Source organism: Emys orbicularis, chromosome 8 (assembly GCF_028017835.1).
Source record: "Emys orbicularis isolate rEmyOrb1 chromosome 8, rEmyOrb1.hap1, whole genome shotgun sequence".
NCBI lineage: Eukaryota > Metazoa > Chordata > Testudines > Emydidae > Emys > Emys orbicularis.
In genome coordinates this window covers 32506953-32529305 of record NC_088690.1, presented here as the reverse complement: position 1 = coordinate 32529305, position 22353 = coordinate 32506953, and the positions used below count along the sequence as shown (strand labels likewise).

The 22353-nt window shown below is 41.9% G+C and overlaps 1 protein-coding gene across 1 annotated transcript in view; it reads right to left on the bottom strand.

Moving 5' to 3' along the window:
• PKN2 (protein kinase N2) overlaps positions 1 to 22353 on the bottom strand; it is a 60978-nt gene that overhangs the window by 16938 nt on the left and 21687 nt on the right. Inside the window, exons 3-14 of the mRNA XM_065408944.1 lie at positions 20362 to 20479; positions 18459 to 18604; positions 18147 to 18360; positions 12469 to 12654; positions 11786 to 11895; positions 3162 to 3305; positions 2946 to 3021; positions 2457 to 2631; positions 2094 to 2223; positions 1430 to 1566; positions 1256 to 1328; positions 1084 to 1175 (exon numbers count right to left, since the gene is read on the bottom strand). Coding sequence (XP_065265016.1) covers positions 1084 to 1175; positions 1256 to 1328; positions 1430 to 1566; positions 2094 to 2223; positions 2457 to 2631; positions 2946 to 3021; positions 3162 to 3305; positions 11786 to 11895; positions 12469 to 12654; positions 18147 to 18360; positions 18459 to 18604; positions 20362 to 20479 — 1601 coding nt within the window. The remainder of the gene's footprint in view (positions 1 to 1083; positions 1176 to 1255; positions 1329 to 1429; positions 1567 to 2093; positions 2224 to 2456; positions 2632 to 2945; positions 3022 to 3161; positions 3306 to 11785; positions 11896 to 12468; positions 12655 to 18146; positions 18361 to 18458; positions 18605 to 20361; positions 20480 to 22353) is intronic.

Genomic DNA, 22353 nt, shown 5'->3' with positions numbered 1-22353 from the left:
GCTCAACTCAGTGCTTCAAGAATTGATAGAAGTTCCCTCTGAGGCCCTTCATTCTGCTCACATATTTCCTCTCTAAATGGAGTGGTAGTAATTTGTTGGAAGAGGATGCTGGAAATTTTGTCCATCCAAGAAGTTTCACTGGGACTAAGTGGTTTGTAAAAAAAAACCTCCAGGACTATTTTTCCAAGTAACTCTTGAATTAATATTTTAGTGTAGAGATGATTTTCACATTCTGTTGTAAACCTCAAATTGCTATAGAATGAGATCTCAACATTTATTTTGAAAGAGCAAAATCAGTCTGTAGATCCAGTAAAGATGTGGTTTACTTTGGACTGCTAAGAAAGGAATGAGTTTCTAAAGTCAATGAGTTTCTTCATTAGATCGCCTGTATTAGAGAAACAGCTGACCATTAGTTTTAGCTATATTTCTCCTTCTGCTTGATTTTATTCTTCTCAAGGTCATGTTTGTTTCCTGGGCTCTGAAATTATAGGTTTTTTTAAAACATAAGAATAGGGACCTGGAATTCAGGAGGGTTTTTTAACCTCATCATTTCGATGTTTGGGCAATGACTGCTGAGGTAACATTCCTCAATATAGTAAGCTCAGACCATACCATAATGGCCCCTCCCAGTGGTAGGGTAATCTGTGTTCTCTCCCAAATAAAAAAGGAGACTAGTTACACTCAGAAGATCAACAGACTAAGATGAAAGCCTCTAGTAACATCAATTCCTGTGTGTTAGGTTTCCCTTTACCTGCCAATATAAATATGAACTTAACAGTTCTTGACTGATACAAAACTCATGAAAATCAAATTTGCAGCTACAATGGGAATTTTCTCTTTCTACTGTAGCCACTTGAGAATATTTCATATGTATAACCACAATACTACTGTTTAATTAAATACAACTGGACTGAGAAACAAATACCTTACATGAGAATTCCTCTGCTAAATACAATCTGAACTCTCACTCTGGGCTCAGTAACATTACTCTGTTAAAGTCTATGATCATTTACAACCCAGTCACTATTTCCTGCAGAGGAAAAATATACATCATCATGTATTAGTTACTTTCTTGAAACTGACCTGTCTACTTCATCACGAGCAACAATGTCTCCTTTCTTTAACGCTTTAATAGCAAACATCTCATTTGTGTTTTTGTATTCAGCCAGCAGCACCTGAAAGAGTAGATAAGTGATTTATTCAAACAGGTGAGTTTTTCTTTTTTGAATACACTTGTAGTCATCAAAAAATTTACCTTTCCAAAATGACCTCTACCCAGTACAGCACAACACCTAAAATCTTGCAGACTAAATTGAAATCTTTGTGTTCTGTAAAACAGCAATGAATGTAATAAGTTACAGAAAACTTCAAGTTAGGGTTAATAACAAAACATAGTCAAAAAAAACAAAAAACCTAGTGTGTTTTTTACCGTCTATCTTCAGGCTCTCGTATGTTGGTACTCTTTATGTCTGTGTGTGGAATTTCAGGGTCACAAATTATTTCAGGTTGGAGTTTTGAAACACTACTATCTCTCTCATTTTCAAAATCAAAAGTAGTTTCTGCATCCTGTGAAATATGTAGAAGAAACAGAAATCTGAAAATTTAGAAAATGAGACTGCTGAAGAATGAAGAAATGTACTATATTTAAGGAAAGAGAAGTAAAAAATACTGCAAAACTTCAACTGTGTGAAATTCAAAATATCAATGAGCCTAAAATGCTATATTTACTGACAGGCCTCTGTTAAATCCTATTCTTCTAAAGTCATTCCACTCTTTGTGAATACTAACACACTTCTCTATAAATTGCAGGAATTGGGTTTTGGGCCTATAAAGCTACCAGTAGGGAAACAGTGTGACTTAAACACTTAAAAAACATGGAAAAAGGCCAATCTCTATAGCCAGTATTAAAACATACCATGTGCAATTATGTACAATTTGATAAAATTTCATACACACAAATTGTAGCGTTCTCTATTTAAAACAGAAGGAAATAAATGCATTGTAACTACAAAATGTTGTAACACAAATATTAAATACTTGATTAAAAATGTGACATGCTATGCAACACTTTATGACTAGTTTAAATGTCCTGCCTGAATGGGTGTATCCGGTCCCTTTTTCTCAGATGAAGAGTCACATATTTCTCCAAGGGACGATGCACGGGGTGGAGCAGGCGGAGGTTCAGGTTCAAGTTCAAAATCCAGTTTGGCTACAGGCGAGTCACTTACAAAAAAACAAACACACTCAGAGTACAATGGAGACTGTTTTACTAGTATTAAAAAACCTGTTTTAATATGTTTTTAGAAAATCTTACTTTTTCCTTTTTTAAATAAATACAACAAATGGATGTCCAACTAGAAAATGTCAAGGTTTAAATTTTGTAGAATAAATAAGGAAGATTTTTCATTTACATTACTTTTGTATGTAAATCTGGCTTCAAAATCTTAGACATTTACCTAGCTGACCGTGCTAGTTCAGGAATGCATGTATCAACCACTGGCACTGTAGCAGGCCCAGAAGCTTGAGGGCTGAAGGTACCAGAATGATTTACTGTAGGAATAGCTCTTCTCACCAGCCTTCCCCAAGTGGCAATATTAATATTCATTTGAGGAGCTCTGAGAAATGTTTTGCCTGTAGATATTGTGAATAAAGAAAATAGAGCACAAGCAATTTCTTTACATATCACCAAAAGCTATAATTAAAATTCATCAGTTTATAATTTATGGAGAACAAACTGAATTTGTCATGTTCCTTAGCAATTTTCAACAATTTACCGTTAAATGCTACTGCATAATTCTAAACAAACATTTTTGAATGTAATATTAAAGATTTAACTATCACCAACTTTATTTGCAATTATATTTTAGGACTGTGCATAAAAACATGCAAATCTGTACTACATTTTTATTTTTATAATTTAATTTTAATTCATAATAAATTGTTACCTTGTTGTTTTGAAAAAATTTTCTTTTGTCTCTGGAGTTTTGGTCTTCTTTCAATAACTGGATTAAAAAATGTAACCTGCAGTTCAGATAATTTGTATATTACAATTCCACTTCCAGAATATAATGCATTCTTAAGAGTTTATTAAAAGCCATTTAAAATATTCTGCAATTTAATTATTTCAAATGTGGTTGAGTTTTTGCATTAAGTGCTCTTACCTCTGCAAATAGAGTACCCTGTGGTTCAAGATAGAGACACATGCCATGTCGCTGGTTGTCTAAGAAATCTTCTAATCTCAGAAACTTCACTGCGCACAGAGACCTCCAATCACGCCAATAAACTGAAATTTCTAGTTCACGTGACTACAACAGTAAACAAACAAAAGAAGTGTTACTTACTAGTTGCCTCTGTGCAGTCATACTTACGGGGTCTAGCTCCTCTCGTGTTGAGGTGGAGAGCTGTATACAAAAGCTGGGGATGCAGGAGCACTCTCACATTAGGATGATGTAATTGGCTCAGTCTACATAAAGGAGTGCACCCTCCCTTCCACCCTAAGGCACCTCAGTTTCTCCGCCTTAGCCTCTAAGGCAGAGGTGAAGCTGGGTGCATAGTGTGAATGTAGGGGCAACTCTTGAAGAAGAATAATAGTTACCACTAAATAACCATTCTTTTTTCTTCTAGTGTCTCTGTGCATTCCCACTTATGGATGATTAGCAAGCAGCGTCCCCATCAGAGGATGGTGGGTGAGGAGATCTAGGCAAAAATTGACTGCTCCACCATTTTACCAGATTGAGCACTGGACTGCAATGCCAAGTCCATACTTTTTTTTAAGTAAACATTGCTCATTCATCAGAACTCTATGTTGCTGATTTGCAAATCTTTGCAATAGGCCCCTGTCTCAGACAGGCTACAAAGGCAGGTGTGGCCTTAGTAGAGTATCCTCAAGTCAAGAGGCACTGGTTTCCTGGCGAAGGAGTAACACTACTCAATACACCCCTTAATCCAGTCTGAAAGAATTAGCTTATTAATAGGTTACTCCTTTCTCCTCAGGTAACAAATCTGTTTGATTTTGGGAAAGACTTAATCCTCTCTAGGTAATAGCACACTGCTCTTTTTATGTGTTAAGGGGTACAAGTGGGACTCGCTTTGGTGAACATGGGATTAGGGTAAGAAAACAGGGAGGACGACATAAAATGACAGATGGAAATCTAGGAGTCCCATAGTGTAGTTATATCTAGACATGACATCTTGGTAATTTGCCATTTGTAAACCCAAAAAGGTGGAATAATTGGCTTTCCTCCCAACAGCATTCAGTCGATGCTCCTCTCCGTCCAAGGGTTTAGACAGGGACCCCTTGTTACTTTTAGATAACGCTTGGGCTGCAGATTCCTGCATGGAACCTACAGAAAGATATTGTAACAAAACTGGTGTCCCTTGAGGGCACAAAACATACAAGTTTTAGCTCTTTTTGAAACTGGGAACGAGGGCAGAGAGCCAAATGTCCTTTGCTGGATTGAGTAGTCATGGAAAAATAGGAAATGCGACATTGTCTTTTGTCTGCCATTCCATGATGTCAAAAGAGAATTAGATGAGTCTGGTGCTGAAACCTGTCTGAAACTAAGGAGTGTCAGCCATTCTCCCCATCAGCTCTTGAAACCACTTCAGTCCATCTCTATTCCTGATTAACAAAGTCCTAATTTATCCATCAGAGGATGCATTGTTGGTATAGTCCCTTATGGGGGACTCCTCCATTTTCCCTGAAGGAGCTTCCTCCCAGTCATCAGAAGCATGCCTCTCTTCTTGAGCCAGCAAAGATGCTGGTGCTGACAGTTGCTGGTCACAGCTATTCCAACTCAGACATGGCTGTCCTCAAAGGCAAGCAGTGCCAGAAATGAGACTAAGCCTGGGAAAGCTGACTGCTCCAATGGAGCTGTCTCCTTTGACAGGAAAGGTATCGGTGTCAATGTGATTGCCAGTGCCAAAGTGGGTGCCATGCTGGTTTTGGTGGCATCAAGCAAAATCTTCACTGATGCCTGAACGTAGGGCCATACCAACAGTTGAAGGGGGCCCTTGTATAAGGTCTTTACAGGAAGATAGGGCTTTTGGTCAAGGTGAAGGTGGAGGTGAAGAAGAAAGTTCACCACTGTTACAAAGGCTACTTGTTAGGAGTAATTCACAGAGTAAGAGTCAATCGTGTGTAAAAATAGTTTGTTTTATATATATGTATGGTATTTGTGGGACAGTTTAAAACACTTCAATACTTTGTATAAATTATAATTTCAGAAAAAAATTTAGATACTAACTGCCACCCACAAATACCCAGTATATTACATCTCAGTCACAAGGTGGCCTGTGGTCATTTGAGCAATTCTGCATAGTAACTCTAGAACCAGATATGCGTTTGCAGAGCATTTTGTGGCTCACCCGGGGTAAATTCTAAGTTTTTCAACTAACTGGAACAGTTGATACATCTTGCTATGTAAAACCCCAATCTCAGTAATTTTTTCAATCCTATATGCTTGTTATGAAAGATGCTACCAAAAATAAAGAGCAATACTTTACAAAATAATGACCACACTTTATCGAATTAATTATAGCAATAGACAGCAGGACAAACTGGTGTACAGTAATAAACTGAAATAAACAATGGTAGCTATGTTTTAAAAGCAACAATGGAAGAGGGAGAAGACATGTAAATATAAGGGGATGATGATTAGTGGTGTTTATTCTGAAGGCTAAATATGATCCTTGGTAACCAAGACCACAGGGCCCCACATATATCCCATACTACTTCTGTTTTCAGAGTATGCAGTCTGGATTGTCCCAATAGGGGCAAATCTGCTTGTTTCCTAATAGGAAGGAATTCGCTTTTAGCTTCAGAGAGGGGAAACCACAAATCAGCAAAACTGGGGACCCCCTTTGGAATACATCTCAGAGGGAACATTTGAGGCAAATCAATCTGAAAATTAACCCCAATTTATTTAGGAGCCTAACTTTAGGATTTTTTTTTTTTTTTTTTTTTAAAGTCTTGGTATATATACACAAAACCACACAGATTCAAGTACAAAGTAAAGCTTAATTAGGCCTCAACAACATTAAATGGACAAAAAGAAAGGGTAAAGAAATGCGAAGCGTGCAATCCTGTTCTATACTTGTTTCCTAAGAATTACATGTAGGAGATAAACTTTACAAGTGCTTCCACCAATTTGTGTGAATTCTGATTATATTCATGAAGATATGGAATTACCAGCTCTGTCTACTTTTAGACAGTACATGGACAAACATTGTGCAAGTTTCCACATCTGCACTGTATTCTATAACACCTACATTACGGCCCCAGACATGTCGAACAAAATTATCAGTCTTGTTCAGTTTTTCCAAATTGTGTAAGATCTAAGCAAAACATCCATCATTTTGGGCTAGAATGAGGCTAAATATTTTTTTATCTGAGACCACAACTAGATTTGAGCTAGATCATCAGAGTTGAGATTGCTAGAACATTAACCCTTTGTAAAATTACTCACCTTTTCGTAACTGTTGTTCCTTGAGATGTGTTGCTCATATCCATTCCAATTAGGTGTGTGTGCGCTGCGTATACAGTTCACCAGAAGGTTTTTCCCTTAGTGGCACCTGTCGGGTTGGCTCTAGAGCTCCCTGGAGTTGCACCTTCATGGCGCCGCATATAGGGTCCTGCCGACCCGCTGCCTCCAGTTCCTTCTTGCTGGATACTCCGACAGAGGGGAAGGCGGGTGGGTTTGGAATGGATATGAGCAACACATCTCGAAGACCAAGAAGGTGAGTAACCGTTTTTTCTTCTTCGAGTGCTTGCTATATCGATTCCAATTAGGTGACACCCAAGCCTTACCTAGGAGGTGGAGTTGGAGTTTATGGAATCACTGATTGAAGCACACAGCCACCTGCCGAACACTGCATCATCCCTGGCGTGCTGGGTGATAGTGTAATGTGAAGTGAAGGTGTGGACCGAAGACCACGTAGCCGCTCTGCATACTGCCTGGATTGGTACCTGGGCCAGGAAGGCCGCCGAAGACGCCTGAGCTATGGTGGAGTGTGCAGTCAGAGTGGGGACAGGGACCTTAGCGAGGTCATAACACACCCGGATACAAGATGTGATCCACGACAATATCCTCTGCGTGGACACTGGGAAGCCTTTCATCCTGTCTGCCACAGCAACAAACAGCTAGTTCAACTTACAGAATGGCTTAGTTTGTTCAGTATAAAAAGCCAATTCACGCTGTACATCCAGGGAATGGAGCCTCTGCTTGCGGCTATTGGCATAGGGTTTGGGGAAAAAGACTGGAAGGAATATGTCTTGATTGGTGTAGAAACTCGAGACCACCTTTGGGAAGAATGCCAGGTGGGGTCGCAGTTGCACTTTATCTTTGTAGAAAATGGTATACGGAGGGTCAGTTGTGAGATCCTTGAGCTCAGACACCCTTCTGGCTGATGTTATTGCAACCAAAAAGTCCACCTTGTAGGAAAGGTAGAGGAGTGAGCACATAGCTAGGGGCTTGAACGGGGGCCCCATCCGCCCCGAGAGTACCAAGTTATGGTCCCAAGTGGGGGTGGGTTAGCAAATATGAGGATATAATCGGTCTAACCCCTTGAGGAACCGCCGCACCATTTCGCTAGTGAAGATGGTACGTCCATGCGCTCCTGGGTGAAAAGCTGAGATGGCAGCCAGGTGAACCTTTATCAAGGAGTGAGACAAGTCCTGCTGTTCCAACTTTAGAAGATAGTCCAAGATAAAGGGGACCGACGATTGTGTTGGAGGGATACAACAACTCCGCAAGCACCAAATCGCGAATCTCTTCCACTTGGCTAGGTAAGTCGCTCTGGTTGAAGGCTTTCTTCTACCCAGAAGAACCTCCCTAATGGGGTCTGAGCATATAAGCTCTAGCGGGTTCAACCATGCAGCTTCCAAGCCGAGAGGTGGAGAGACTCGAGATTGGGGGTGTTGAAGCCTTCCGTGATATTGAGTGATGAGGTCCGGAACTAGCGGTAGAGGAACTGGAGTGTCCACCGATAGCTGCAGTAGCCTGGTATACCAATGCTGACGTGGCCAGGCCAGTGCCACCAGGATCACTGAGATTCCGTCGCTCCGGACTTTGAGGAGGACCTTGTGAATCAGTGGTATGGAAGGGAATGCGTAGAACAGGCAGTCCTTCCATGGAAGGAGAAATGCATCCGCCAACAAATCCGGGCTGTGGTTTAGGAAGGAGCAGAACTGTAGGCACTTCCTATTGGCCCTTGTGCCGAACAGATCAATCTGGAGAACTCCCCACCTCTGGAAAATATTATTTACCACATCCAGGCGGATAGACCACTCATGGTTGTGGAAAGACCTGCTGAGGTGGTCTGCAAGAGGGCTTCCTCACACAGAGGAGACTGTGCCTGCCTGGTCAATACATCGATGCCAGCCAAGCTTGGAGAGGTCTGAGTCTGAGCCTCGCATGTTGCACTACATGTTGCAAGATGCCATGTGACCTAGGATTTTTAAGCAACTCCTTACTGTGGTTATAGGGAATTGTTTGAGAGCCTGTATGATGTGAATGGCCTGGAAGCGGGATTGGGGCAGGAACACTCTGGCCTGTGCGGAGTCTAGCAATGCTCCTATGAACTCTATTCTCTGAGCAGGGGTAAGCGTTGACGTTTGAGTGTTTAGGAGGAGGCCCATTGCGTTGAAGGTGGATCTTATGAGGGAAACATGTTGATCCACTTGTGTTCTGGACTGGCCCTTGACTAGCCAGTCATCTAGGTAAGGAAATATCTGAACCTACCTTTTCCGCAGAAATGTGGCCACGACTGACATACATCTGGTAAACACCTGAACTGCTGACGATAGGCTGAATGGTAGCACTGTGAATTGGTAGTGGGAACTCCCAACTGTAAACCTTAAGAAGCACCTATAGAGCAGGATTATGGAAATGTGTGTCCTTCAAGTCGAAGGCGGCATACCAATCTCCTGGATCCAGGGACGGGATAATAGTGGCCTAAGAGACCATTAGAAACTTTAGTTTCTTCATGAATCTTTTGAGACTGTGCAGGTCCAAGAAGGGTCTAAGGCCCCCTTTTACTTTCAGTATCAGGAAATACCAGGAGTAAAACTCCTTTCCCCTGAGCTCCAGTGGAACCTCACAGCTCCCGCTGATAGAAGGGTTTGTACCTCCTGGACGAGAAGTTGCTCGTGAGAGGGGTCCGTGAAGAGGGACGGGAAAGGGGGGCGAGGAAAATTGGAGAGAATATCCCATCTCTACCGTACGGAGGACCCAATGGTCTGAGGTGATTTGGGACCACGCTTGGTAGAAATGGGATAGATGTTCCGAAAACGGGAAAGAAGGATCCAGTTGAAAGGTTGGTACAACGCCGTCGGGCACATCCTCAAAAAGTCTGCCTAGGGCCTGGTGGCTGCCTGGACAACCCAGACCCTCTGTTATTCAGGGGTTGGGTGACGGCGGTTCTGGTCCTGCCTAAACTGCCCCTGGTATGGTTGTGTTGCAGGTTGAGGTGTAAATTGTCTATGCTGGGTGGCAGAAGTGTGCACACCCAGTGATCTTAGAGTGGCTCGGGAGTCTTTCAGGCTGTGGAGTCTCGAGTCTGTTTTCTCTGAAAATAATGTGGCCCTCTCAAATGGTAGGTCCTGAATTGTCTGTTGGACCTCCCCAGGGAGGCCCGAGGCCTGCAGCCATGAACAACGGCGCATTGTAATGCCCGAAGACATCGTCCACATTGCAGAGTCCACTGAGTCTAATGCCGCTTGCAGCAACGTCCTGGCACGTCTTCGTCCATGAGAGCAGAGAATTCCAGCTTAGAATCCGGTGGGACAAGGTCTGAGAATTTGGACATTGCATCCCAAGACTTGAAGCTATATCAGCTAAGGATCACCTGCTGGTTTGCAATCCGAAGCTGAAGCCTCCCAGTGGAGTATATCCTCCTCCCAAAGAGGTCCAGCTTCTTTGCGTCCTTAGCTCGAGGGGTAGGTCCTTGTTGCCCTGGCCTTTCCCTCGTGTTAACAACCGCCACTACCAATGAGTCCGGCCGGGGGTGGATAAACAAGTATTCATAGCCCTTGGAGGGCACAAAGTACTTTCTCTCGACTCCCTTACCTGTAGGAGCCAGAGAGGATGGTGTTTGCCACAGGGGTTGTGTGTTCTCCTGAATGGTCTTTATCGAGGAAGGGCCACCCTGGTGGGTCCTGCCAGGGATAAAATGTCTACCACTGGGTCTGACACCTCAGTAACCTCCTCCATCTGTACCCCGAAGTTCTGAGCGACCCACCTCAGAAGTTCAAGGTGGGCTCTGCTGTCAAGAAGAGGGGCCCCGAGGATATCCCTGCCACCGCCTCATCTGGAGACGACGATGAGGAGTCCAGAATATGGGAGGGCTCCTCAAAACGCTGTGGCTCCACCCCCAAGTCAGAGTCCGCTTCGGTGCTGGCTCTGGTACTGGTCGTGGTACCGTCCGTGATACTAAGTATAGCCACGGTGCCGGGTCTGTTGTCGATGCCGGGCGTGGTATCAATTGTGGCTCTGGCAGTGGTAGCGGTGGCTAATGCCCGGGAGAAATCCCTGCCCCTAGACACAGTCCTTCTCTCGGACCTGATGGAAAAGGAGCATACCGAGGTGGACCCCTGGGACTGGTGGTAAGCCCTCGGGGTCCAGAAGGACCACTGGGTCGGCATCTGAGCTGGTACCTGTCATTGTGGTGGACACGGTACCGGGGGAAATGTTTGGGTCATCCCCGCTGACTGGGAGTGCCGGTGGCTATGGTGCCCATCGCTGCTGGGGATCGGTGCCAGGGTCCCGGAGTCAACTGTGCCGACTGTTGAGCTGGAGGGGAGGTACAGTCTTGCACTGGTCTCCCTCCCTTGGGCTCCGGTTCCTGTGTGTGGGAAGGGGAGCACCCTCTATCAGTCTTCCTGTGCTGCTTCTTTGGGACAGCAGACTGTGAGCGGTGCCAAGATAGATCCTGCGCCATGCTCGGCGTAAGGCAATGCCGGTGCCGAGGGTCTCTGCTCCCAGAGTCCTTCCTTGGCACCTCCTCAACTGAAGCCAGTGTGCTGCGTACCGACACTGAGGAGCCCGGTGCCATGTCCACAGAGCTCGACTCAGACCGAGGGCGGAGAGCTGCTTCCATTAGCAGCAACTTTAGTCTTTGATCCCTCTCCTTCTTTGTGCGGGGGCGAAAGCTCCTACAGATCTTGCACCTGTCTGCTTAATGGGACTCCCCCAAGCACTTTAGACAAGCCAAGTGCAGGTCACCCTTTGGGATAGGCTTCTGGCAAACCCCGCATGGCTTAAACCCCTGGGTCTGAGGCATGTCCCGGGCCCAGGAGAGGGACGGGGAAGCGGGGGAGGGAAATACCCCCCAGTACCCCAAGTCCAGATGTCTAACTATCTTTAACTATTTACCGAACATATGCTAGAGGATCGCTCATTGAAGAGGAGAGACGAAACGGTCCAACGACCGCCACTGACGGTAAGAAGGAACTGGAGAAGCGGCGGATCGGCAGGGCCCTATATGTGGCGCCATGAAGGTGCGACTCCAGGGGGCTCCAGAGCCAACCTAATGGGTGCTGTTGGGGGAAAAAACCTTCAGACGAACCGTGCAAGCGGCACGCACACACCTAACTGGAATTGACATGAGCAAGCACTCGAAGAAGAACGAATACTTCATGCCATGAAATTGCTTCCATGAAGAACAGGAATACTTATATACATGGAATCTGAATAAGTTCATAACAGTTGAAAAGAACAGACACAAAGAAGCATGAAATTAATCTATGGAACTGAATCTCCATCAATGGAAACAGTAGTGTCTTTACCCTGTCTAGTTCCAGTGTAAACTTCTGATCCCATGACTGATTGGAAATAGGCTTCCAGCTAGTTTGACCAACCACAGTGTTGTCCAGCTTCAATACAGCACAGATTTCATCTGAAAGTAAGTTACACAAACTCAGCTTAAAGGTATAAGAGGATTTTCCACAAAAACAAAAAAAACTTCAGTGTTAATGCCTTACTAAAAAATACCATTATGCCACATGAACCAATTAAATTTAGGATTAAAGAATTTTTGATCCATCAACATATCAGATGAAGAGCTAGACCATTTTTAAGTTTGAAATCCATTTCTCAGTTACACAAGCCACAAATATAAAAATGCACTTCTCTCAAAAACATGTGGGTATGTGGTTGGTAAATCTGATGAAATTTTGAATTCTCTTACGCTCTTCTCTTCCGTCATTCGTCCTATACAGTAGCAACAGCCCCACCAAGAACCCCTCTTAACACTTTGGTAATATTTAAAACAATGTCAATTTTTGTTTTACTGCCATCTTTCTTCCTGAGCAATATGCATAACAGAACAGGAAGTGATTGCTTGAGGTTTAGCTGTAATAAAGGTAGAGTCACTGAGCAGGTTTTATACTGCAGGTCTTTTTTAAAAAAACAATTAACTTTTTCTGAGCATTTCAATTAGACTGTTTAAAAAATAAAAAGAATACTAAACTGGACAAATCATCTGTTTTCAAAAGGTTTCGACTACTCCCACTTTTACTTTTGCTTGTTCTGCTCATGAAAGACGATCTGGCTTCACTTGGACTCCAGCCAGGTAGAGTAATTGACGTAGCTTTTGATCGACCAGGGACGTTTTCCAGAATATCTTGGCAACCCATGAGCCTTACTTCTAAAGTACCTGAAACAAGATAAAAACAATTGCTTTTGTCACATACTAAGATCTTATATGTACACAGTGCAATGATTAGTGAATGATTTCATATTAGAACCTCACATTCTGACCTATACAGAGGTTACTGAGTAATAGAATTCACGGATATTTGCTTCAGATAAGTGATGAGAGACTCAAGTTAGATGATAGTGTTAATTTATTGGAAGGAAATCCACTGAAATTAAAAACATCAAGATTAAACAATTATGGAATCAATCATCAGCAGGGGTTACAATTCAGTGGTATAGCACAAAGCAATTTAAAAAAATCTATTCGATTGTGCTTACATGTAAAGATCTTAATTCTTAATATTTAAGCAAAAGAAAATGAACAGAACTGATGACTACATCAGTAGGGAAGAAGAGAAATTGTCAACTGAAATTTAAAGAAAAGGCAATTTTCTCACAAATGACAGCTGTGTTAATATTAAATTTAGGGAACAGATACAATGATGTCTACTGTACACTAGCAGGCATTCTTCAATAAAATGTGATAAGCAACACTAGAAAGTAAATAATTTACTTTCTGAATGAGGGCACATGTATTGAAGCGCGGCAGGTTTTATTTTTTGTAGAAAAAACCCGAATACTTATTATGTTGAGTATGAAAGCATTAAGTTATGAAAATATTGAAATGCTTACCTATGTACAGCAATTAAAGAGATACTTTCATGTCATATTTGACCCAAAATTTAGGTAATTCAAAATAATATTTTATAAAACCCAACAGCAATGAAAACCTATGAATGTTTTTAAAATATGAAGCTTTTAACAAGGTTTCTAGATAGCATTATAATGCTATTTTTGCAACCCAAACATTGCAGCATTGTGCTAATGCAAAAAGGGAAACTGACTTTACATAGACTTAACTCCATTTTATTTCCCAAGTTGTTAAAAATACAAATAAGTAAGTAGATCAGTGGTGAAAGCTAAATTAATTTTTTGCGTTTTCAATTTAATAAGAAAATTTAAAATTAATACTCTCTGTTGAAGGGACAATCTCAGCTTACTAAAAATCATATAACTAAAATAAAGTTAAAGAGAACACCAGCATGCTTTTTTTTTTTTTTTTTAAAGTGACTAATGATACTACTAGTTTGTTGAAGAAACATTAAGAAATCTAATTTTGTTCCTGCACACTGAACTCAGGAGTTAAATATACTGTGACAGGGTCAGGCCGGATGGCTACAGGAGAGTGATAGAAGGCAGATATATTAGCCCCAGATTAAGTAGGTCTCTTTTCCCTGGGTAAGGTGACAGGGAAGGTTCCAGAACAATCAGGAACTTTCTGGAAATAATTAAGGCAGACAGGCTGATTAGAACACCTGCAGCCAATCAAGAAGCTGCTAGAATCAATTAAGGCAGGCTAATCAGGGCACCTGGGTTTAAAAAGGAGCTCACTTCAGCTTGTGGTGTGGGTGTAAGGAGCTGGGAGCGAGAGGACGTGCTGCTGGAGGACTGAGGAGTATAAGCATTAACAGACACCAAGAAGAAGGTCCTGTGGTGAGGATAAAGAAGGTGTTGGGAGGAGGCCATGGGGAAGTAGCCCAGGGAATTGTAGCTGTTGTGCAGCTGTTCCAGGAGGCACTCTAGACAGCTGCAGTCCACAGGGCCCTGGGCTGGAACCCGGAGCAGAGGGCGGAACCGGGTTCCCCCCAAACCTCCCAATTGACCTGGACTGTGGGTTCTACCAGAGGGGAAGGTCTCTGGGCTGTTCCCCAACCCACATGGTGAATCTCTGAGGCAAGAAAATCCGCCAATAAGCGCAGGACCCACCAAGATAGAGAAGGAACTTTGTCACAATATGCATAATTTAAAATCTCTTGATCTTTGGTAACTTAAACATATCTGGATTTGCTGAAGAAGACGGTCTTTTATACAAGTGGGTATGAGGCCCTTCACGCTGCTTCCCAATCCCTACCCTCTCTGCAGCAACATGATAATGTCTGAATTAACAGTACATCCAATGGACATCCAAGAAGACACCTTCCTCCTTCTAGAGTTAGAATGTTCATACTGATGCAATCAAATTCATTTAAAACTTGTACACTCGCAGACTTTGGCCAGAAGGACCATCTTGATTATTTAGTCTGACCTCTTACACATTGCAGGCCACAGAACCTCCTCCACCCACTCTTGTAAGAGACCCATAACTTCTTGCTGAGTTACTGAAGTCCTCAAATCATGATTTAAAGACTTCAAGTTACAGAGACTCCACCATTTACTCTAGTTTAAACCTGCACGTGACCTGTGCCCCGTGCTGCAGAGGAAGGCGAAAACCTCCCAGAATCTCGGCCAATCTGACCATGGGGAAATTCCTTCCCAACCCGAAATATGGTGGTCAGTTAGACCCTGAGCATTTGGGCAAGACCCAAACAGCCAGACATCTGAGAAATAATTCTCTGTAGTAACTCAGAGCCCTCCCCATCTAGATTCTCATCACTAGCCGTTGGGGATATTTGCTACTAGCACTCCCAGATCAACTATGTGTCATTGTAGGCAGTCCCATCCCCTCCATAACTTTATCAAACTCAGTCTTGAAGCCAATTAGGTTTTTTGCCCCCCACTGCTCCACTTGAAAGACAACACTAGGTGCTCAGCATATTTCTTCAAAGGCCTAAAATGTGGACAGATTTTAAAGTGTCTGATGACATGAAAGTCTTCAGCATTTAATACATTTCATGTAATAGAGGCGAGTCTCATCTTACGCGCATTTAACATGCGCGAATTCAGCTTTGCGTGGTCGGCAAAAACAAAAACAAAAAAAGAGAAAAAATAACAATTTAAATACTGTACCTGTAGTGCGGGCGATTCCGCCCGCCATTACACTCAATGTAATTTTGACTATACGCGATTTTCGCTTTACGCGCTGACAGCAGAACGTAACCCCAGCGCAAGATGAGACTCGCCTGTAAAAGCATTTTTCCTTTAAATGAAGATTTAGATTCTTTTCTTGTAGTGTATCAAGGGATGTCACCAACTAATAAGTATATTAGCCTGAAAAGCCGTTAACTATATTTGAATTATACTAGTCTTCATAGGTGCTGGAACTAGGGGTGCTGGAGCTCATTATATACAGGGCTTATAGTTTGATTCAACGGCTCTCAGCACCCCCACTATACAAATTGTTCCAGCACCCCTGCTAGTCTGCAGTCCTCCACCTCCACCTGCCATGTAATGAGGGCAGTGTGGTATTTGGTGAGCATCAGTGCGTAAGGACCCTGCTTTATTCTGTGTCAGTTCCAAATGGCTGTGCATAGTAAGATCTTCACAGCACCCTGCTCAGACTCTTTCTGGGAAGCTCAGCCCTTAAAGGCACAGTCCCCAATACCACAGGCAGCTAGTGGTACTTGTCTCATCCTCAACCATATGATAGCAACAAGCCAGTGATGTCACATCTTCTCTGAGGCTGACACATCACTGTCTGGGAGCAATAAACCCCAATTAACCAAGCCATGTTGTTTGGAATCATTTTTGATTATTCAGGGAATTAATATATACCCTACTCATGAGTCTGTTCCTGTTGAGGGCAAAATATATGCATGGTTATTTGCAGCACTAATGCAATAGTTCAGTTTAAAAAAAAAAAAAAAAAGTAACCATTCAATTTCCTTTGCTGCACTTCAGTGTGTCTTGCATTTTTTTTAAATTCACTTTGTCAAGACTGCAAGATAATTAATGAAACTATCAGTAAGAAATATTTAAAGATTAACTATTTTGCCACCTGTCTTGATATAAGATTAGAATTTAAGAGAAAGATAAAATGGTTTTAAAAGCAAGGGTCAGGACATTAATAATACCCAGGGACACTGAAATCCTCAGTGCTCCAGTAAAAATCCCTAGTGAAATCACATTGATTTGGAGAAAGACTGTGCTGAATCTGTAAAAACGCCACACAGATAGCCAGAGGGATTTGCAGAACTTTGTATCTCTGCTTTTTGTCCAGTTGTTACATTTCTTATTTGATCTACACGTAAGACAAGAAGAATCATTCCACGTTATTAACATTAGTGCAGCCTGGCATACAAAGAAAAGTTTGTGTTTGTTTTATTAATTTTTTAAAAATTAAACTCATAAGGCCAAACTCTGCCCTCAGATATACACATAGAGCCCCTGTGTTGCAAAGACAGAATTTGACTTCCTGTATTTGGTTTTTTTTGGGGGGGTAACAAACTTCCTCTGTTACAGTTCAGTTTAGCAGTTAAAGGTAAAGTCATGTAGGGGAAAACAAAGGAAAACAGCTGGATTAGTACTTCTAATTTGGTAGTTTATTTAATAATTCAATAAACTCAACATATCTGAACACAGTTTTATTCAACACTTGCTTTAAGATAAAGTAAAATCTGGAGGGATGTATTTGAGATCTTCATTAAAAACATACCAGATCTCTTGAAAACTTCTTTCCTTTATGAGGTTCCACAATTCAAGACAAACAGCATCTCTGAGACATTGACTGACTATATAAATCTTGACTTTCAGAACCCACTATGCAGACATTTAGTCCTGTGAATACTAACACTTAATTCCTCATAGTTAGCTATTTTAATCTCAGAAAACCATTAGCACAAATAAATAGAGAGCTTAATATTTTTGTGCATTTACATTAGGGAATATTTGAAAATTTCTCTACTTTATAAATATAGTTTAAATTTTTTTTTTAAAAAAAAAACATAAATCTCGCCTTCCAGGGAGCCACTGAGACCCAGTGGATAAGGTATGGGGCTGTGAGGAGACCTGGGTTCTATTCCCAGTTCTGCCACTGACTTGGTATGTGACCTAGGCAAGTCATTTAACTCCTCTGCACCTCAGTTTCCCCATCTGTAAAATGGAGATAATCATACTTATCCACCTTTCTAATGCACTTGATAATCTAAAGATGAAAAGTGCTAGCATTACTCTAGAGAGACCTACTTAAGGACCAGAACATTTCTTTTTTTAATTGAACTTTGTACATATCAAATATATTTAAGGAACCTCAATTCTATCAGCCACTACAAACACTAAAGCATTGGGTCTCAAACTTTTGTACTGGTGACCCCTTTCACACAACAAGCCTCTGAGTGAGACCCCCCTTATAAATTAAAAATACTTTATATATTTAACACCATTATAAATGCCGGAGGCAAAGCGGGGTTTGGGGTGGAGGCTGACAGCTCGCGACCCCTCCATGTAATAACCTCACGACCCCCTGAGGGGTTCCGACACCCAGTTTGAGAACCCCTGCACTAAACCTTTATATTTATATACAAATTATGTAACATCTTTACTAAATCTAGCTTAACATTTTATTGTGTGTGTTTTGGTCATATATCCTACAACTATTTTGTTTAAGAAAAGCATGTAAGAATGAGATATTTCCACATACTTTTACAGACAATATAGAATAATGTGTGTATGTATCACTTGAGTTCTCAAGTAAGTTTAATCAAAAGGAGTAATAAATTATACAAAACCACATACCTGTTAAAGCTGCAGGTTTGGATAGCGTACTATACTGGTTCTGTGTAGATATTATACTTTGACGTGGACTTAGTGTTGGTGAAGAGACCAATGAAAGCTCCTCTATAATAATACTGCTTTTGGGATGGTTTTTAGGAAGTTCATTCAGTCTTTGTTCTAATGAATACTTTAAGAGGTCCAGCTTCTGGCTTGATTCATTAAATCTTGCTTGAGCCTTGTTCGATATAAATTAAAAAAAGATTTTTAGAACAATCCACATTCTTCAAACATAGTATTTAAAATCAAATGTCATAAACTACATTAAAAAGTTACTTCTGAAAGTGCTTTTCTGTCGGTAACTTTTCCAGAGCCAAGCAATTTCATCACGTTCTTTGCACCTTCTGCTACTGCATACTCTATCCTAAAATGATGCCGCAGTTCTTCCATTCGAAGCTCAAGAGGGCTTATCACAGGTTTTGCTACAAATAAACAAACATTTAATCTATTACTTTTGTTCTCAATATTTAGCAATAAAAATAATTTAATAGATGCAGAATTTAACAGTATAGGAAAAATAGATGCATCTTTGTTAGACTGTAAAAGAGAAGCAGATCATATCCACATATGTTATAGAAGCAATAATGAAATTCAAAGTGTTGCATTTAAAGGATTATGTTCTGAGCTTGATAAATCCACTAGACTGATACTAACCAAAGAACTAAACTTACTAACTAGAGGATATCAAAGACAGTGATCCTCTGCAGGGAAATTAAGGGACAATGCCCTTGCAAAAAGCCAAGTCTCCCACACAGCACCCTACCTACTGGAAAGAGTAAGGTTTTGAGTTTTTCTTCTAGATTTCTGCCTCTGAACCCAAATTGGAGACTTCATCTTTCATATCAGTCTCTGACAAGATGATGTCTGATCAATTTGAAGCTCTAACTGTTGCCCTATTCCACACCACACCCCAGCTCTTGTGGCTGCTGCAAGAATGGGGGATGAGAGAGGTCTTACACCATGCCTTTCCCAAATTGTTTTTGGTCAGTAACTCTAGTGACTCCTTCTGCTGGTGCTCAGATTTCCCAAGCAGCAGCAGATAATTTCTTGACAGTTTCACTACTGCCTCCAGAGTTCAGAATAGTAAGAGCAAACATGACCAGTGTTATTGACGTATGCAGTGTTGTTGTAGCCGTATCAATCCCAGGATATTAGAGACAAGATGGGTTAGGTAATATCCTGAAGAAGAGCTGTGTACTCAAAAGCTTGTCTCCCTCACCAACAGAAGTTGGTCCTATAAAATATATTACCTTACCTTCTAGTACTGTTTGGCAAAGCTAGGAGACACTGCAGTCCATGTCTGCATACTCAAGAAGATAACACTGCATTGGTTTAAATTTGGTAGGTTCTCTTTGCAACCATAAGATTTAGAAATGTAGTTTGACAAAATTTATGACACTTCGCAGTAAAAAGACTTCCCACTTATCATTAGCAAATGGATATTTCAAGCCCTGATGATCAGGCAATTTCAATAATTCACAAGATATATATGTACAAGATTTAAAAACAAGAGATATATCACTATGCTCATAATTTTACAGCATCATACTATGATAGTTCATGGCCTTTAACTTATCTGTAAAATTTCCCTGTAGACTGAAAAATAGCAGACAGGTTCTCACAGCCTGCAAGGGAACTTTCCCCAAAAAACCACACCACTAAATTCTGAAATGTAGTGTTTGAGCAATGAAAAGATTTGGTCTGAGACAATTTTGTGCTTTGGTTTGTAAAAACTCATCATTTCTTCCCTGGCCTAAAATTGCCAGATGTGGGCCCAAATCCTATTTGCCTTACTCTCTTAACTGTTCCCATTAGAACTAATAATCCTAGACGATCCACATGAGTTAGGTGGGCAGAATTTGGACCTTAATATAAACTGAACTATTAAAGGAAAAGCCAAAAAGGAAACGCCGACGTGTGAAAAGAGTAATGCAAATCAAACTGCAAACTACAAATAAGGGAAAGCACTTTTTCTTTAGAAAAATCACATTCAGGTCTGAATATGTAGTGTGGCATCTCTATTGTTCTGTACTATTTAAGTTCACTGAAAACAAAGCCTGTCTTCTATCTGACCTCCTCATCCGCCAAGGTTTTCTTGCAGTCATAAATGCTTATTAGTACATCCCTATGTAAAATTCTAACATTAGTAAGCACATTTCTGTCCTCTCTACTTCATCACCATTATCAAAAGCCAATTCATTGGTCTGGACTGCCTGAAGAATCTGCATCCTTATGACTTCTATTTTCGTCTTGCTGTCCTGGAGCATCTGTTGAGCTGCAGCAAGAAGTTTTCGATCCTATTAAAAAAGAGGGAAGTTTTAAAATGTAAACACTCAGGATGACAAAGAGGTGAAGAAGAAACTCAGTTAGCAGCAGCTGATATTTATTCCCAAATCATGAAACATTTAAAGTTTGCAAAGTAGATCACTAGGGCCTCCTATCAAATTCACAGTCCATTTTGGTCAATTTCATGGACAGAGGGTTTTAAAATTGGTCAATTTCATGTTTTCAGACATTTACACCTGAAATTTCAATGTTGTAACCCTGGGGGTCTCAACCCAACGGGGGCCATGGGCGTGGGGGTCACAAAGCTGTTGTAGAGAGTGGTCACGGTATTGCCAGCCTCACTTCTTTGCTGCCTTCAGAGCTGGAGGAGGTTCCCAGAGGTGGAGGTGGGTCTGATCTCCACTGTGAGTAGCCGTGCAGGGGAAGAGGAAGTCCTGTCCCTCCCTAGCCCGACGCAGCCTAGTAGCTAGAGCCGGTGAACAGTAGGAGACCCTGACTGGGGTGTCCCCAGCCCTGTTGCTCTCCCTCCCTCCCTCCCTCCCTCCCATAGCTAAATTTCACAGGGGAGGTCTGATTTCATGGTCCGTGACATATTTTTCATGACCGTGAATTTGGTAGGGTCCTACAGATCACATAACACAGCAGACCAATTCACCAAACTACTCTAGGAGATTAATGGAAAGTAAGCTAGGGTGGAGGTATATTTTTAGTTCATGAAAACACCTCAAGCCATTCTATTGGAAATAATCTGGATAAATGTGACATTGTCTAGGAACATCAGACCTTGTAAGATCATAGTTTTATCTACTTTGCTGACCTGTTTTTACCTTATTGCTCTGATTTTCTCCCATGCCCTTACTGCTACAGATTTCTATTTTACTATTGGTAACACTTCTACACGTGGATGCCCTCCAAATTTTTTCATATGGTACACAACTAAACCACTCTCACTTTAATTTAGCATGGCAGCTAGTGACACTCAGCTTTGGCCTAGCAGCCCCCCCGTCTCGAAGGGCTGCCGGGCCACGTTCCAGTGAGTGGTGTTGCGACCCAGTGTATGGAATTGCAGCATCACTCAGGTTTGGGGGCCCGGGGCAAACTTCCCCCTTTGCCCCCCACTCTGGGTGGCCCTAACTCCCCACCAGTGGTATGCACTGTGCACAACGTGCATACAGCTGTGGGCACCCCAGCTCCTACATGAGAGAAGTTCCATTGTAAAAAACATCATGCACTTTTAACAGAAATGTACAAACCCAGCCTCAGAGTCAGAGCTGAGTACTTGTTGCAACATCTGTTGTGCTTAGATCTTTTAATGCCTGTGTCTCCATGAATGCAGAACGTTTCAAAGCACCCATATCAGTCCTGAAGGGGTTAAGGTGGTCCAGAAGAGGCCAATTAACCTTCATAGTTGCATATGGAGGGAGGCCCAGAGATTCATAAATTACTAATTGCTGATCAAGCCCAGCTAGGGGAGAATTAGGTAAGGAATACAAAGAGGAAATTTGAAGTAGCAGGGGCTGAAAAGGGAGATTCTGCAGTCACTCGCTGGGAGCAGAGAGGTGGGGAGAAGGAAAACCATGGGGAGAATAAGCCCTAGAAGAAGGGCCAATCCTAGAGGAGTTGTGAAGAAGGAAAACCTGAGACTGCAGCGTAGGAAGAAGCCAAGGGAAACAGCATCAAGGAAGGAGACTGTGCAGACCTTGGTGGCTGCTGATTATAAAGTCCCTGGGCTGGAACCCACTGTTGAGGGAAGGTCTGGATTCCACTACAAGCCACTAGCAGGACTGTTGGAGGCACCATCCTGACAGCTGATCCAGTGAGAGTTTCATACCCCAGAAAGGGAGACCATGTAGGGACCCAGCAAGAGGGCTGAGTGCAAAGAGGG